Source organism: Schistocerca americana, chromosome 7 (assembly GCF_021461395.2).
Source record: "Schistocerca americana isolate TAMUIC-IGC-003095 chromosome 7, iqSchAmer2.1, whole genome shotgun sequence".
NCBI classification, from domain to species: Eukaryota; Metazoa; Arthropoda; class Insecta; order Orthoptera; family Acrididae; genus Schistocerca; species Schistocerca americana.
The window spans coordinates 213,267,811-213,282,707 of record NC_060125.1 but is presented as its reverse complement, the minus strand read 5'-3'; the positions used below and the strand labels follow the sequence as shown (position 1 = coordinate 213,282,707).

At 44.6% G+C, this 14,897-nt stretch overlaps 1 protein-coding gene across 1 annotated transcript in view; it reads right to left on the bottom strand.

Annotated features, from left to right (window-relative positions):
* LOC124623178 overlaps window positions 1-717 on the bottom strand; it is a 43,949-nt gene extending 43,232 nt beyond the window's left edge. Inside the window, exon 1 of the mRNA XM_047148982.1 lies at window positions 607-717. Coding sequence (XP_047004938.1) covers window positions 607-660 — 54 coding nt within the window. The 5' untranslated portion in view covers window positions 661-717. The remainder of the gene's footprint in view (window positions 1-606) is intronic.
* Window positions 718-14,897: the final 14,180 nt, after the last annotated feature.

The window sequence follows — 14,897 nt, the reverse complement described above, 5'->3', positions numbered from 1 at the left end:
ATCCTCAAAAGTGACTAACACTGTCTCCCTTATACAAAAATAAGAAAGTAATTTGTATGTCCTCATGAAACGAGGTTTGTTCTATACAATATCTCTTTAATACAAAATCCCAAAGAAATTGCCTAACGAAACAAACTTTATGTTTAATGACAAATAACCGGAGAGTTACTGCCCAGGTTTTACAGGATATTAGTCGCAGAATCCCAGCAACTACTTCCGATCAATAAATCCAGAAAAGTAGAAGCCACTGGTAAAATCTAGGAGATAAACATTTGGCTAGAGTTTCTCCTCTTAGTATCCATGAAAGGAACTATAGCAAACTTTGACTCTGTAGGCAGTCTAATGACTGAACACACTACTTGTAGGGACCATACTGAAATGCGTATAAGTTACTAGTCTTACACGACCAGTGTCAATTTTCGGTAATAGGTTACTACATTATGAAACACAATTTCACAACCGACGTGTCGATATACTTCGGAGTGGTTCTTGACAGTCGCCCTAACATCATACGGTTTCATTCAAATTAATACTTATATGAAGTTGCGGTCGAAAAAGATGTCATTTCACAACTACGAGAAAAAATGCTTACTGTCTCATACTTACTGTCTGCCATTCACAGTTGCTGGCACATCTCTGACTGGCAGGAAACGTCACCATCCATTTATATGTGATTAGTTGGGAGTGGGACACCGATTATCCACTGTGGGAAACCCAATGGTGCTGTGAAGACATTATATTATGTAGGGTATTAGTATGACGGTTACAAATGTGCGATAAACCTATGAACATAGTACGTGTCTGTTTTATTTTATACAATGAACAAAAAGCTAAATATCATTCTACAGAAAATATTAATGTCTCTCATTTTTTACACTTGATTGGAGGAATTAACGACAATATTATCTGATCACAAATGAAGATATTATGTCCTGTTTATGTTGTATAGAATAGTTTTACAGAGCCCGATGCTATTCATACAGATAAAGAAGTTTTGAAGTAAAGACTATATCATTTATTCAGAAAATATTACAATTTTATTAACAATCGTCATCCTCTGTAGGTGACAAATTGTCGTTTGACACCTTAAAGTGTTTCTCACGAGTTACTTTTGTTTGGAATTTCCGTTATATTTCATGTACTGTTTTATTCTATTATAATGTGCATTATATTTTGTTGCGTAATGAACTTAAAAAATATCATATGTTATTTAAGTTTCTCAGAAACTACTTTATCGAGAGTTATCTTTTGAATAAAAAGTATTGAGCTCATTCTATTTAGTTAACATCAGTCAATTTTTGACCCTACGTTTCGTCTTTATTTCAAGGATTACCAATTTTGTTAGAAGTTTATGGTTCTATTTACGAGCTCTTAATCTTCATGTTTCGTAATAAGGCTATACAGGATGTTCCAGGAGATTCATGCATGTGAAAAGAACGATCATTCCAAGTAAAAGGTCTAGTAAACATGGCTCTAAGATGCATGCCGTAAGAGCTACTGTTATGAGCACTTGTTCGTCTTCTTAATGTGAAACACGTCTCTTTTACTGAATAAGTGCTCATAGCTCTTAAGGTGTGCGCTTTAGAGCTCATTTCTACAGGAAAATTTTGTTCTTGTTTTGCTCCATACCGTCTCCTCTCAAAATATGGAAAACAAAGAGCTTGCAGTAGAAGAGATGGTTCAAATGGATCTGAGCACAATGGGGCTTAACATCTGAGGTCATCAGTCCCCTAGAACTTAGAACTACTTAAACCTAACTAACCTAAGGACATCACACACATCCACGGCCGAGGCAGGATTCGAACCTGCTACCGTAGCAGTCGGCGGTTCCGGACTGAAGCACCTAGAACCGCTCGGCCTTCACCATTCTTTCTGGGACCTCCATTTCATCTTAAGTGTTTCGTAGTGACGGTGAATAATATAGAAATCTCAATTTAGGCTCAGTCTCTCAAGGGACACTGGAAATTGCATTTTGTATTTCGAAGCTCTACAGTAATTCCTTTATACCGTACTGATACACGCCTGTTTCCTCGTCGCACGTGCCTGTTCGTAACTTCCACAACTTATAAACGCGTTACCAATTTTTTAATCTTAATTTATTTCATTTTGATCAATATTTTACCGTACTAGCCTTCTGTAGATGCCAAAGTCTCTGCGAAATACATCCGACTGAACGTCGGTAGGGGGTCTGTTACAAATCGGCGCCGCTGCGGGTCTTATAGTTTGCAGAACTTACTCGGGAATAGAGCTGTTTGTGTCGTATCTATTGGAATGCACGTGTACTGTTAGCTGAAAGTCGCGACCTGATTCGAGTACAATATAGGGCAGGCAATAGCGGAAATTACTGCATAACTGGCTCATGTAGGCAAACTGCTTTTCATACTGCTGTTAACAGCCGACTGAGGCTGACGGAAGGGAATGTGGGAAGCTCATCGCCTTAATTGCCTTCCCGCCAATTGCTCTGCCGTGACAAACATCACGGCAGCGCAGATAAGTGGAGGCGGTTTTCTACGTGACAGCAACACTTACCGAGCGAGGTGGCGCAGTGGTTAGCACACTGGACTCGCATTCGGAAGAACGACGGTTCAATCCCGCGTTCGCCCATGCTGATTTAGGTTTTCCGTGATTTCCCTAAATCGCTCCAGGCAAATGCCGGGATGGTTCCTTTGAAAGGGCACGGCCGACTTCCTTCCAGATCCTTCCCTAACCCTATGAGACCGATAACCTCGCTGTTTGGTCTCTTCCCCCAAACAACCAACCAACCAGCAACACTTAGGACAGTGCTGCATTTAAAATGCGGACGAGTCGTGGCAGCTTGTGAATGTAAACACTCGTTTTGTAATACGACGCGATCGTATTCTGTGGGTCAGAGAACTTCTAGGAAACTAGTGACGTAAAGGGCAGCTAAGTGACTGAATATCTTTTTCTGCTCAGCAGCACATTAGAAGATATTGACAGAAATATACAGTCATAAATTTACCAATGCAATGAGCTTGTTTAGCTTACAGAAAGGAACACGAAACAAAGCGGTAAACTACGAGGGATTTCAAAAAGTAAGTTGTACGTTATTATGGTAGGTCTAGTGGCTTTTATTGAATGCTGCACTCAACTTCAACGTGATACAGACACATGACACTATTTTTCATCGTAATGATCAGAACGTTTGGCTCCTCGACAGCAGAAATCCACTCCGTGGTCACAGAATCATTCGACCAACGTTGAATAAACGTCATCACCATCGGAAAAATCTCTGTCCCCCCCAGATGTCCTTTCAGCTTGCCGAAAAGATGGAAATCACATGGTGCAACATCTGGACTTTCCGATCGGCATCACCACCGTCTATGCAGCCTTAGTCCAATTTTAGGCACTATTTATTTCGTTTATATGAAATAGGGAATAGAAAAAGAAAGGGAAGGTGTGGGTGGGAATTCGTGACTTCCAGCCGCACGGGTCATTTTTGTAATGGCACAGCCAAAGTAGAATTTTTTTCTCTGTTTTTGGGGGTCTCAGATTGGGCAAGGTTCGGACCACGAGGGTTGGCCACTGGTCCCCAAACCCCCAGCTAACGGGAATGACTTTGAGAGTGAAGGAAGGGTAAATACATAGAATTTAGATTGTTCGATTTTTAATAATTTTTGTATTTATTTATTCATTCACTCATTTTCATCGGCTTTTTATAGTTTTATTTTTGTTTTGCGACAAAAAGCAAAGTAAGTCGACTAAGCAAAGGAAAGAGGCTGCGGCGCCTAACAGTCCTTATAGTGTTGCACATCTGGCGCTCGACCTATTGGGTACGTTTTCACGGAAAGCTTCATTAGTTCTCCAGAGTGTGGTTCTGTATGTTCGGAGTCTTCTGTTCGTGGACGTATGTCGACTTCTACCCTGGAGGTTCCAGCGGCAGAGTCGCAGAAAGCACTGCCTAGTAATTTGAAAAGAAATGTTGATTCTTCAGTTTGCGAACAATTTCATATGACTTTCTTGCAAATAATTACAGGAGACCATGGTGTCATTGGTATCATTCCGAAATACGTAACGGACCATGTGACCTTTGATCCACACGACTGCGTTGGCTTTCGTATGAGGGTAGCAGGTTTCGGCTGGGAAAAGGAGGGCTGTGGAGCAATATGCACCGGCGTCACTCGGAGGAAGTAGGCTAGTATCTGTTGAACCAGGTGCTAGATGACACACTCCTTTCCACAGCAAAGACGTTGTGCATCCGTGTCCGGCGTTCCGCATGTGGTACAATTGCGTGAGTTTGCCGTGTTCATCTGGTGAAGTCTTGATTGTGTCGCCTGTTTGCAATTTACCGTTACGTGTCACCTGGACTAAACGTCAGTGTCCAAGAGGCCTGTCCTTATCGTTTTCCACACGACCTTTCATCGTACATGTGGCTATTTTGACTCTACGACCACTTTGGAGGACACGATAAACGTCCCGTGTCTTCATAGGACGCGTGGCAGGTACTGAGAGGCGAACATAGCTAAATGCGACGTAGAAATGGCTTACGTGGTATAAAGAGCGGAGAACGTTTCGTGTCGTCACTGGGACTGCGAGAGAAGGTGGCTTAAACGATTCCAGGAGGAAGTCCGTCAGGCTTTGTGGGATCTACAGCTCAACCTGTGTGTTCAGGAAGAGGACCACCGCCCTATCGTACACACGAACGAGCCTGAGTCCCAGTCCAGTGTCGGGAAGCATGAGGGATTCGTGATTGACCAATGGTGACGAAAGATTCGAAAGCGTGGCTGGAAAACGTAAGATCGGGACCAGATAAGGGAGACAAGAAGCCAGGTAGGTGTTGACAAAGTGTGTTCGTTGGATGAAGTCCTTGGCCCGCAGCCGCTAGTCCCAGCTGAGAACCATGACATGTTGCAAAAGGCCGATAGTTAAGGGGCTCTGATGGGCGTTTGTCGCTACTGAATTCGATGCCTAGGCATTTCATGGTGTCACAAAGTCGGAGTGGGGCGACACACGGTGAATGCAATCCTGCCCCTACATTCATAGCGATAGATTTTTCAACATTAAGGGCGCGACCTGAGGCCATACCACACGTATGTACCCAGTCCAATGCGTTTAAGACATCGACACTATTTCGGAGCGCAAGCACCAGATCGTCGGCGTAGCTGTAAAATGAAATGTAATTTCAAGGGGCATTATGCCCGCAATCTTCTGACAAAGGCCGCATAAAAGGTTCAAGGGCTAACCCGCATCCCTGCTCCACGGAACGTGCGGTGGGAATAGAGCGCGTGAGGCTGCCGTTGATCCACACTTGACAGGTCGCCCTTCGAAGAAGAGCTGTGGATACCTCATGTTCAGGAGAGCGTGTGTCAAGTAAGTGTGGCTGAGACGCCCTGCTTAAGTCCGCAGGACAGAACAGGCAGTTGGAACTGTGGAAAGGGGCCAAAAGGGGACTGTCAGTTACACTAAAACACATAACTTTATTTAGTTGTCCAAACAATACAGCAAACATTTTTTAACTTAGTTATCGGCTGAATAGGCCACACTATCTTATGCCTTAAGGGCACAACCACTTAAATTTAAAAACGGCTGAGAGCCATTAACTTAAAATTCAGACTCAAAACAGAATATTTAGAAGGCAGAAGGCTTCACGTAAGTTCTATAACTTGGCTGAAGGCCTAAAAAATCTAACACTTGAAAAGCCAACAAGTTTAATTTAAAGACGGCTGAAGGCCCATGATTTAAGACTTCAGGTAAAATTAATTTGAAGGCAAAACACAAGGCAGAAGGCGTTATCATCAATTAGGCTGAAGGCCCCACACAGTCTCATACCTGAAAGACAAAAACTTTAATTTAAAAACGGCTGAAAGTCAATTACTTAAAACAACTAAAATAATTTTTAGTAGGAGGAAGGCCCAAAGCTTTATCTTTAAATAATATTGTACACAAGCTGAATGCCCAAACAATCTAAGATTTAACAAATAAGGAATTTAAATTTTAAAGCTGCTGAAGGCCCATTACTTGAAACCCAACTAAAAGCATACAGATTCAACCATCGCCTGTTGTTGTTGTTGTGGTCTTCAGTCCTGAGACTGGTTTCACGCAGCTCTCCAAGCTACTGTATCCTGTGCAAGCTTCTTCATCTCCCAGTACCTACTGCAACCTACATCCTTCTGAATCTGCTTAGTGTATTCATCTCTTGGTCTCCCTCTACGATTTTTACCCTCCACGCCGCCCTCCAATACTAAACTGGTGATCCCGTGATGCCTCAGAACATGTCCTACCAACCGATCCCTTCTTCTAGTCAAGTTGTGCCACAAACGTCTCTTCTCACCAATCCTATTCAATACTTCCTCATTAGTTATGTGATCTACCCATCAAATCTTCAGCATTCTTCTGCAGCACCACATTTCGAAAGCTTCTATTCTCTTCTTGTCCAAACTATTTATTGTCCATGTTTCACTTCCATACAAGGCTACACTCCATACAAATACTTTCAGAAACGGCTTCCTGACACTTAAATCTATACTCGATGTTAACAAATTTGTCTTCTTCAGAAACGCTTTCCTTGCCATTGCCAGTCTACGTATTATATCCTCTCTACTTCGACCATCATTAGTTATTTTGCTCCCCAAATAGCAAAACTCCTTTACTACTTTAAGTGTCTCATTTCCTAATCTAATTCCCTCAGCATTACCCGACTTAATTCGACTACATTCCATTTTCCTGGTTTTGCTTTTGTTGATGTTCATCTTATATGCTCCTCTCAAGACGCTGTCCATTCCATTCAACTGCTCTTCCAAGTCCTTTGCTGTCAGAATTACAATGTCATCGGCGAACCTCAAAGTTTTTATTTCTTCTTCCTGGATTATAGTCCCTACTCCAAATTTTTCTTTTGTTTCCTTTACTGCTTGCTCAATATACAGATTGAATAACATCGGGGGGAGGCTACAACCCTGTCTCACTCCCTTCCCATCCACTGCTTCCCTTTCAAACCCCTCGTCTCTTATAACTGCCATCTGGTTTCTGTACAAATTGTAAATAGCCTTTCGCTCCCTGTATTTTACCCTACCACCTTTAGAATTTGAAAGAGAGTATTCCAGTCAACATTGCCAAAAGCTTTCTCTAAGTCTACAAATGCTAAAAAAGTAGGTTTGCCTTCCTTAATCTAGCTTCTAAGATAAGTCGTAGGGTCAGTATTGCCTCACGTGTTCCAATATTTATACGGAATCCAAACTGATCTTCCCCGACGTCGGCTTCTACTAGTTTTTCCATCGTCTGTAAAGAATTCGTGTTAGTATTTTGCAGCCGTGACTTATTAAACTGATAGTTCGGTAATTTTCACACCTGTCCACACCTACTTTCTTTGGGTTTGGAATTATTATATTCTTCTGGAAGTCTGAAAGTATTTCGCCTATCTCATACATCGTGCTGACTATATGGTAGAGTTTTATCAGGACTGGCTCTCCCAAGGCTGTCAGTAGTTCTAATGGAATGTTGTCTACTCCCGGAGCTTTGTTGCGACTCAGGTCATTCAGTGCTCTCTCAAACTCTTCAGGTAGTATCATATCTCCCATTTCATCTTCATCTACATCCTCTTCCACTTCCATAACATTGTCCTCAAGAACATCACCCTTGTATACACACTCTATATACTCCTTCCACCTTTCTGCTTTCCCTTCTTTGCTTAGAACTGGGTTTCCATCTGAGCTCTTGATATTCGTACAAGTTGCTCTGTTTTGTCCAAAGGTCTCTTTAATTTTCCTGTAGGCAGTATCTATTTTACCCCCATGAGATAAGCCTCTACATCCTTACGTTTGTCCTCTAGGCATGCGTGCTTAGCCATTTTGCACTTCCTATCGATCTCAATTTTGAGACGTTTGTATTCCTTTTTGCCTGCTTCATTTACTGAATTTTTATGTTTTCTCCTTTCATCAATTAAATTCAATATTTCTTCTGTTACCCAAGGATTTCTACTAGCCCTCGTCTTTTTACCTACTTGATCCTCTGCTTCCTTCACCACTTCATCCCTCAAAGCTACCCATTCTTCTTCTACTGTATTTCTTTCCCCCATTCCTGTCAATTGTTCCCTTATGCTCTCCCTGAAACTCTGTACAATCTCTGGTTTACTCAGTTTATCCAGGTCCCATCTCCTTAAATTCCCACCTTTTTGCAGTTTCTTCAGTTTTAATCTACAGTTAATAATCAATGGATTGTGGTCAGAGTCCACATCCGCCCCTGGAAATGTCTTACAATTTAAAACCTGGTTCCTAAATCTCTGTCTTACCATTATATAATCTATCTGAAACCTGTCAGTATCTCCAGGCTTCTTCCATGTATGCAATCTTCTTTTATGATTCTTGAACCAAGTGTTAGCTATGATTAGGTTGTGCTCTGTGCAAAATTCTACCAGGCGGCTTCCTCTTTCGTTTCTTACCCCCAATTCATATTCACCGACTACGTTTCCTTCTCTCCCTTTTCCTACTGACGAATTCCAGTCACCCATGACTAATAAATTTTCATCTCCCTTCACTATCTGAATAATTTCTTTTATTTCATCATACATTTCTTCAATTTCTTCGTCATCTGCAGAGCTAGTTGGCATATAAACTTGTACTACTGTGGTAGGCGTGGGCCTCGTATCTATCTTGGCCACAATAATGCGTTCACTATGCCGTTTGTAGTAGCTTACCCGCATTCCTATTTTCCTATTCATTATTAAACCTACTCCTGCATTCCCCTTATTTGATTTTGTGTTTATAACCCTGTAGTCACCTGACCAAAAGTCTTGTTCCTCCTGCCACCGAACTTCACTAATTCCCACTATAGCTAACTTTAACCTATCCATTTCCCTTTTTAAATTTTTCTAACTTACCTGTCCGATTAAGGGATTTGACATCCCACGCTCCGATCCGTAGAATGCCAGTTTTCTTTCTCCTGATAACGACATCCTCTCGAGTAGTCCCCACCCGGAGATCCGAATGGGGGACTATTTTACCTGCGGAATGTTTTACCCAAGAGGACGCCATTATCATTTAACCATACAGTAAAGCTGCATGCCCTCGGGAAAAATTACGACCGTAGTTTCCCCTTGCTTTCAGCCGTTCGCAGCTCCAGCACAGCAAGGCCATTTTGGTTAGTGTTACAAGGCCAAATCAGTCAATCATCCAGACTGTTGCCCCTGCAACTACTGAAAAGGCTGCTGCCCCTCTTCAGGAACCACACATTTGTCGGGCCTCTCAACAGTTACCCCTCAGTTGTGGTTGCACCTACGGTACGGCTATCGGTATCGCTGAGGCACGCAAGCCTCCCCACCAACGGCAACGTCCATGGTTCATGGGGGTAGGGACCATCGTCTATGAGCCATTAAAATACACAATCAAACACCAGTAAGATAAGGCAGTACAGCCAGCGGCACTCAGAAGTTTCCGTGGGTCGGTCTGCACTTGAATTATTAACGTTATCTTGTGGGAGTCAGGTAGTCGGCTCAGTTATATACGATCCGCCGGCAACCGAACCGACCGACAGTTACGGAACTACCGACAAGACATGTCCCAACAGACGACAACGAAATCCAACGACACAATGCGAACAGTCGTGACTGTCGGGTAGACTAAGTCAAACTTAACTTCCGTGTCCAGGATCGATGAGCCTAGGACCTCGTAGCAATGGGAACAGCATCACACACTCCGACCGAATGTGGACGCGGCCAGCGGGCTCTGCCAAAACACGCGCCGAGGTTTCCTCGCTGCTCCGCGCCAACCGACCAGCTGCCCTCTTCTCCGTCCGCGACTGCTGCTCCGTCACGACTGCACTGCTGGTGCGTCTCCCACTCACTTCCAGACACACGACGGTGGAAATACTGGCTCGGACCCAACCATGCAGAGTAAACACGCCCACTGCCTAAGCGACATCCCTGCACAAGGGAAGGACCGACCCAAGTTGCACAAGATGGTAATTGAATGGGGCCAGAAGCGCTCAGAGAACCAGTTACACGTCGCCCGATGAGACAACCAACCTATCAGAGCCAGTACGCCGACAACATTTAAAATAACTTGTCAGTCAAAATCACACAAACTACACACAGTTTCACGAACACATGCACGACGAACTAGACGGCAGTGACCTTACAATAACCGTGACGAATCACGCGTCGGCACATACAGCCAATTTATCAACGATCGACGGCCAAATACACGTCGTCCGGCAAGACGAACGACCGACGACCAGCCAAAGTCGTCGCCACTCCAATCATGTGTAACGGCAACCGTCGGGCGAGTCATGGCGTTCCGGAGCTCACTGCTGCCGCGCCCCGATTGAACTTGGCCGCCGCGCGGGATTAGCCGAGCGGTCTCACGCGGTGCAGTCATGGAATGTGCGGCTGGTCTCGGCGGAGGTTCGAGTCCTCCCTCGGGCATTTGCCCTTAGGATAGTTTAGGTTAAGTAGTGTGTAAGCTTAGAGAATGATGACCTTAGCAGTTAAGTCCCATAAGATTTAACACACATTTGAACATTTATTTATTTATTTATTTTTGAACTTGTGCCGCATGCCGTGTGCCGCGTGCCAACTTAAACTCTGTCAGGTCCGAACTAACTGCTGGCACGTTCCACCTCAGATACGAACTATCTCCCAACACACGACAACCGGGAACTAATAGCGGTCAGCAAAGATAATACGCCAGAGCTTATATCGATAAGCGCCGCTGCTGCCGCTCACGGGCAGGCAAGGCGGCAATTCAGTGTCACCAGTAATTGAAATTAACATAACGAGGTGGTAGTACAAGAAAAACAGGACGTCAAATGAGATATTGCACGAAAACGAGCCACGCACGGCTCAGTGGTCGACTTGGTCGAAGGCCTAGCTAAAGTCAAAGGATGCCAAAGGCTCTGGTAATTTGTCCGTCTTCACCGGGACTATCATATCACAACATCTGCACCAAGACGCTTATTAGGGAGATATGGCGCTAGCCAAGAGCCGTATCAATATTTTCATATCACAATTAAGAAGTGTCAAGGGGCGACAGTCGTGAAACCTAACTCAGCCTTTCGGTTGCGGTGTAGCTATGATCGTCCCTTCACCGAACGCAGCGGGAACTGATGTCTCCGTGTGTTGTCTTCACATGCGTTACATGTAAATACTGGAACGTCCGACAGAACTCCAAAGGGAGTTCTCTGAAGTCTGGCAATCCATGGGTCTCGCATTTACTGATGGGATCAAGCACTCCCTCTTCATTAACGTCCGTCATCCGCCACTGTGGAGATCTGCTGTGTGACTTCCATCATCTTCCGTTGGTCAGGGCTATGAGTGGAGCGTGGAATAGTGTTCGTTCAAGGCTTTGTTGATGCCGCGTTGCGTTGAAATGCGCTGCCCATCGCCTGCAGCAGTAACATGGATAAGGGCTCAATGATGTCGTTAGCACTCTGTGCTGAAGTGATAAATAGATGGCCTGTCCATCGTAAACCCACAGGTGTTCTTGCTCGGTCAACCGCACCTTCCAAGTGTCAGCGGACGTGTGCCGCGATCTGTCCTTTGACTCTAAAGGATCAATATAGTCAACTGGCCACAGCTTTGTATCTCACAACGAGACATTTATATTTTGTCAATACGGCGGGATGAATGGCTCGTGCAATGGGTGAACCCAGGACGATCTCCTTTCAGATGGTCCCAAGTATCCGCCAGTCTAAGGTCCCAAACAAGGGCTCCTAGTTCAGCACACGGAGAATTTCGCGAGAACTGGTCCTTTGGCGCTAGGACGATGTTAAAGTCGCCGCCGAGAACGATCTTGTCATGTCTACCGCTGAAAAGGCGAGAAACTTCTCCCGTAAAAAATCGCGCACGCTGTCGGTGACGAATGGAGTTAGACGGAGAATAGAGACCCCTTCAACAGTGAGCGCCATCCCTCTGGCACTGAGGATGTGCAACACATCATAACACTGTAGAATGCTGTAGTCCCTCCTTGAAGAGTATTGCGACGCCGCTGCCAGTGCGTGAAACGTGGAATGTATAAGCATTATAACCATATACGGCAGGGTAGAGTGCTGTGCTGACCTCCTGAAGGAAATGAAACGCTTACAGCCATCCTTATGATTTTATTTATTTTGTAGCTATCAGTTTCGGCACTTCAATGCGCCATCTTTAGGCCATAGTTGATGCTGCGTTGACCCGATCCCTATATGTACCACATCAGTGGGCAACATAAGTGGTTACGCAGACTGTTGTAAACTTTCGTGTCAGCACTCCAACCACCAACTGCCACTCGACACTATATAGGGACCGTATCAACCCCTTCAGCATCAGCTACGACCTGAAGATGGCGCATTGAAGCGCCGAAACTGGTAGCTACAAAATAAATAAAATCATAATGATGGCTGTAGACGTTTCATTTTCTTACAATAGTAAACGGCCGTGGTTCCCAAGACCTTCAGTCAAACGGATGGACATAGAAAATCTTGAAGGAAGGCTATGTCGACATCAGCTGAGTTTAAGATACCCTGTAACAACTTAGAATGGGTGCGAATGTTGTTGACATTAATGATTGCAATCCTATATATCTGAAATCCATTTCGTCTGTGAAAGGTCATCATCAGGTACTAAGGTGCGAAGGCGGCCCTTGGGCCCTGGCGCAACCACCGCTTCCAACGATTGCAATCGTAGTCCCTGTGTAGCATGGGGGGGGGGGGGGGGGGTTGATGGAGGGAGCGCCTTCATGTTTTTCATCGTCGGCCATTGACACCTCTTCTGTATCATTAACCCATGAGATGTGGCCGAGTAATGGTGGTGGGGAGGTATCGTCTGGAACAGCGTAATGCAGACCTGGTGGTGACTCGTGCAGGGGATCGACTGGAGGGCAGCTTGTGGGGTGGAGACGTGGCTGCCGCATTGCTCTCGGTGGCCGCAAGAGGTCCTTCTTCTGATGTTCGCAAGAGACGGTCTTCGGGGGGTGTCCGACGTCGCTTTTTATGCGTCTGGGCGCGTGTTGCTTGCGGACTTGTGACTCAGACGTAAATTGCGGATGGTGTTTTACCGTCGCATCTCCCTCCGAAAGAAAGCAGAGGTCGGCGCAGTCTTAGCTTCTACGTCCAAGACGACAAACGCTGGGGCCGGCAATGACTGCTGTCGAACAGCACTTATGCTGAAGAACTGGGGTTACTGGGTAAAATTCTTCCTGCTACAATTAGCTGCGTGTGACACTGTCGATGATGATCTGTTCGTCGGATGGGGACCTTAAGCTCGGTGCCCCCCCCCCCCTCTCTCCCGCCCCTTCACGAACACATTACTGTCACATACTTGTACACTTAACAAATACACTTACCCAGACGACTCTTTGCGAAGGAAAGCTGCCAGCGGGTGTGAAGGATTGGAGAAACCTTTCCGTTTAGGAAGCTGAACCTGCTCTTCGGGGTCTCCCAGTCGTTCATGCTATACGGTTTCACTTACTGTATTGTATAGAAAGCGAAACAGACAGAGCATAGAGGAGGAATATTTGTCAATGTATTACCGGTCGTATTGAAGAGACGGCTTTCTGTCGTTTGTTTGTATTCCTCGCCCTCCGTGGCTGCATATTTACTTCCACGACGGCGGGAAGCCACGAAGCTGAAAGCCGGTAGTCGTCTTCTCTATTGAAGTTACATTCTTTCCTGGAAATCTCTATAGCTTCCCGGAGATGTTGTTTTCTCTGGCCATCCCACGTTCCTTGTTGAAATCAATGTCTTGCCCGCAGTATGCCTGATGTTCCACCACAGCAGATTTCACACTTTGTTTTACTGAATGTGGTATTAAAGTTGTCCTTCAACAGTCCTTCCCTTTTCCCCTATATGCGTTGCGCTACAGCCACACGTCACTTCATAGATTCCCGGGAAATGTCTTTTACTTATTCTGACTGAAAAATATTGCCTATATACCTTCTTCCAGTGTAATTCTGCTAAACTAGTCTGTAAACCCAGACACCAACGGTAACCTAACAGAATGAAAAGGCGGTTCCTCGTCCTTCTTATTAGCATAATTAAAAAGACTGGTTGACAAATTTTGACCTTTTGCTTGAGGTTTTCATGAAAATGTGAATTTCGGACTAACCGGTTCTGCTGATCACGAATACGAACCTGTTTTTCTGCAGCTGATTGTGTTTTTGCACCATCCTTATCATCATCATCACCGTCATCATCATCATTACAGGAAGAAGGAGCCTAAATGGGACAAAAATGATTAAAAAAGTAAATTGAGAGACAGATTAATTAGATGAAGTAAATATGGTGATTTTTACATTTAATAAGTGGAGGAAAAAATTACTTTCGTTTACGTGCCGGCCGTGGTGGCCGAGCGATTCTAGGCGCTACAGTCTGGAACCGTGCGACCGCTACGGTCTTAGATTCGAATCCCGCCTCGGGCATGGGTGAGTGTGATGTCCTTAGGTTAGTTATGTTTAAGTAGTTCTAAGTTCTATGGGTCTGATGACCTCAGCAGTTAAGTCCCATAAAGCTCAGAGCCATTTGAACCATTTTTGTCGTTGACGTTTGCCCGTGAATAAAGGCATCATGCCCTTCCTTTTGTGTATCACTTCTCTTTCACGTGTGACACGCCATAAGCAGTCAGACATCATGTTTATTCCCCAACGACCTTGATAACGACGTTCCAGAGTTGTAATTTGCTGATGGAACCTCTCACCATTTTCCTCTAATGCGTAAGCCAAACATTCGTGAAAGTTTTCTATGTGTGACATTAGAAAATGTAATTTTGGGGAGACTCCATTCTAAATGTTAGAACGACTATAGCTCATCTTCCACTATGTCGTGTAATGAGGTTGTTTATTCTGACCAAGGAAGCGATGTACAACGTTTTTTAAACTTCTCCATGAGTAATGTCCTATTTCTGACATCGAGTTCTCAAAGTGTTCATCAGACTTCAAATTAGTATATCCGGCCCAATAAATACTGCTTCGTCAGTC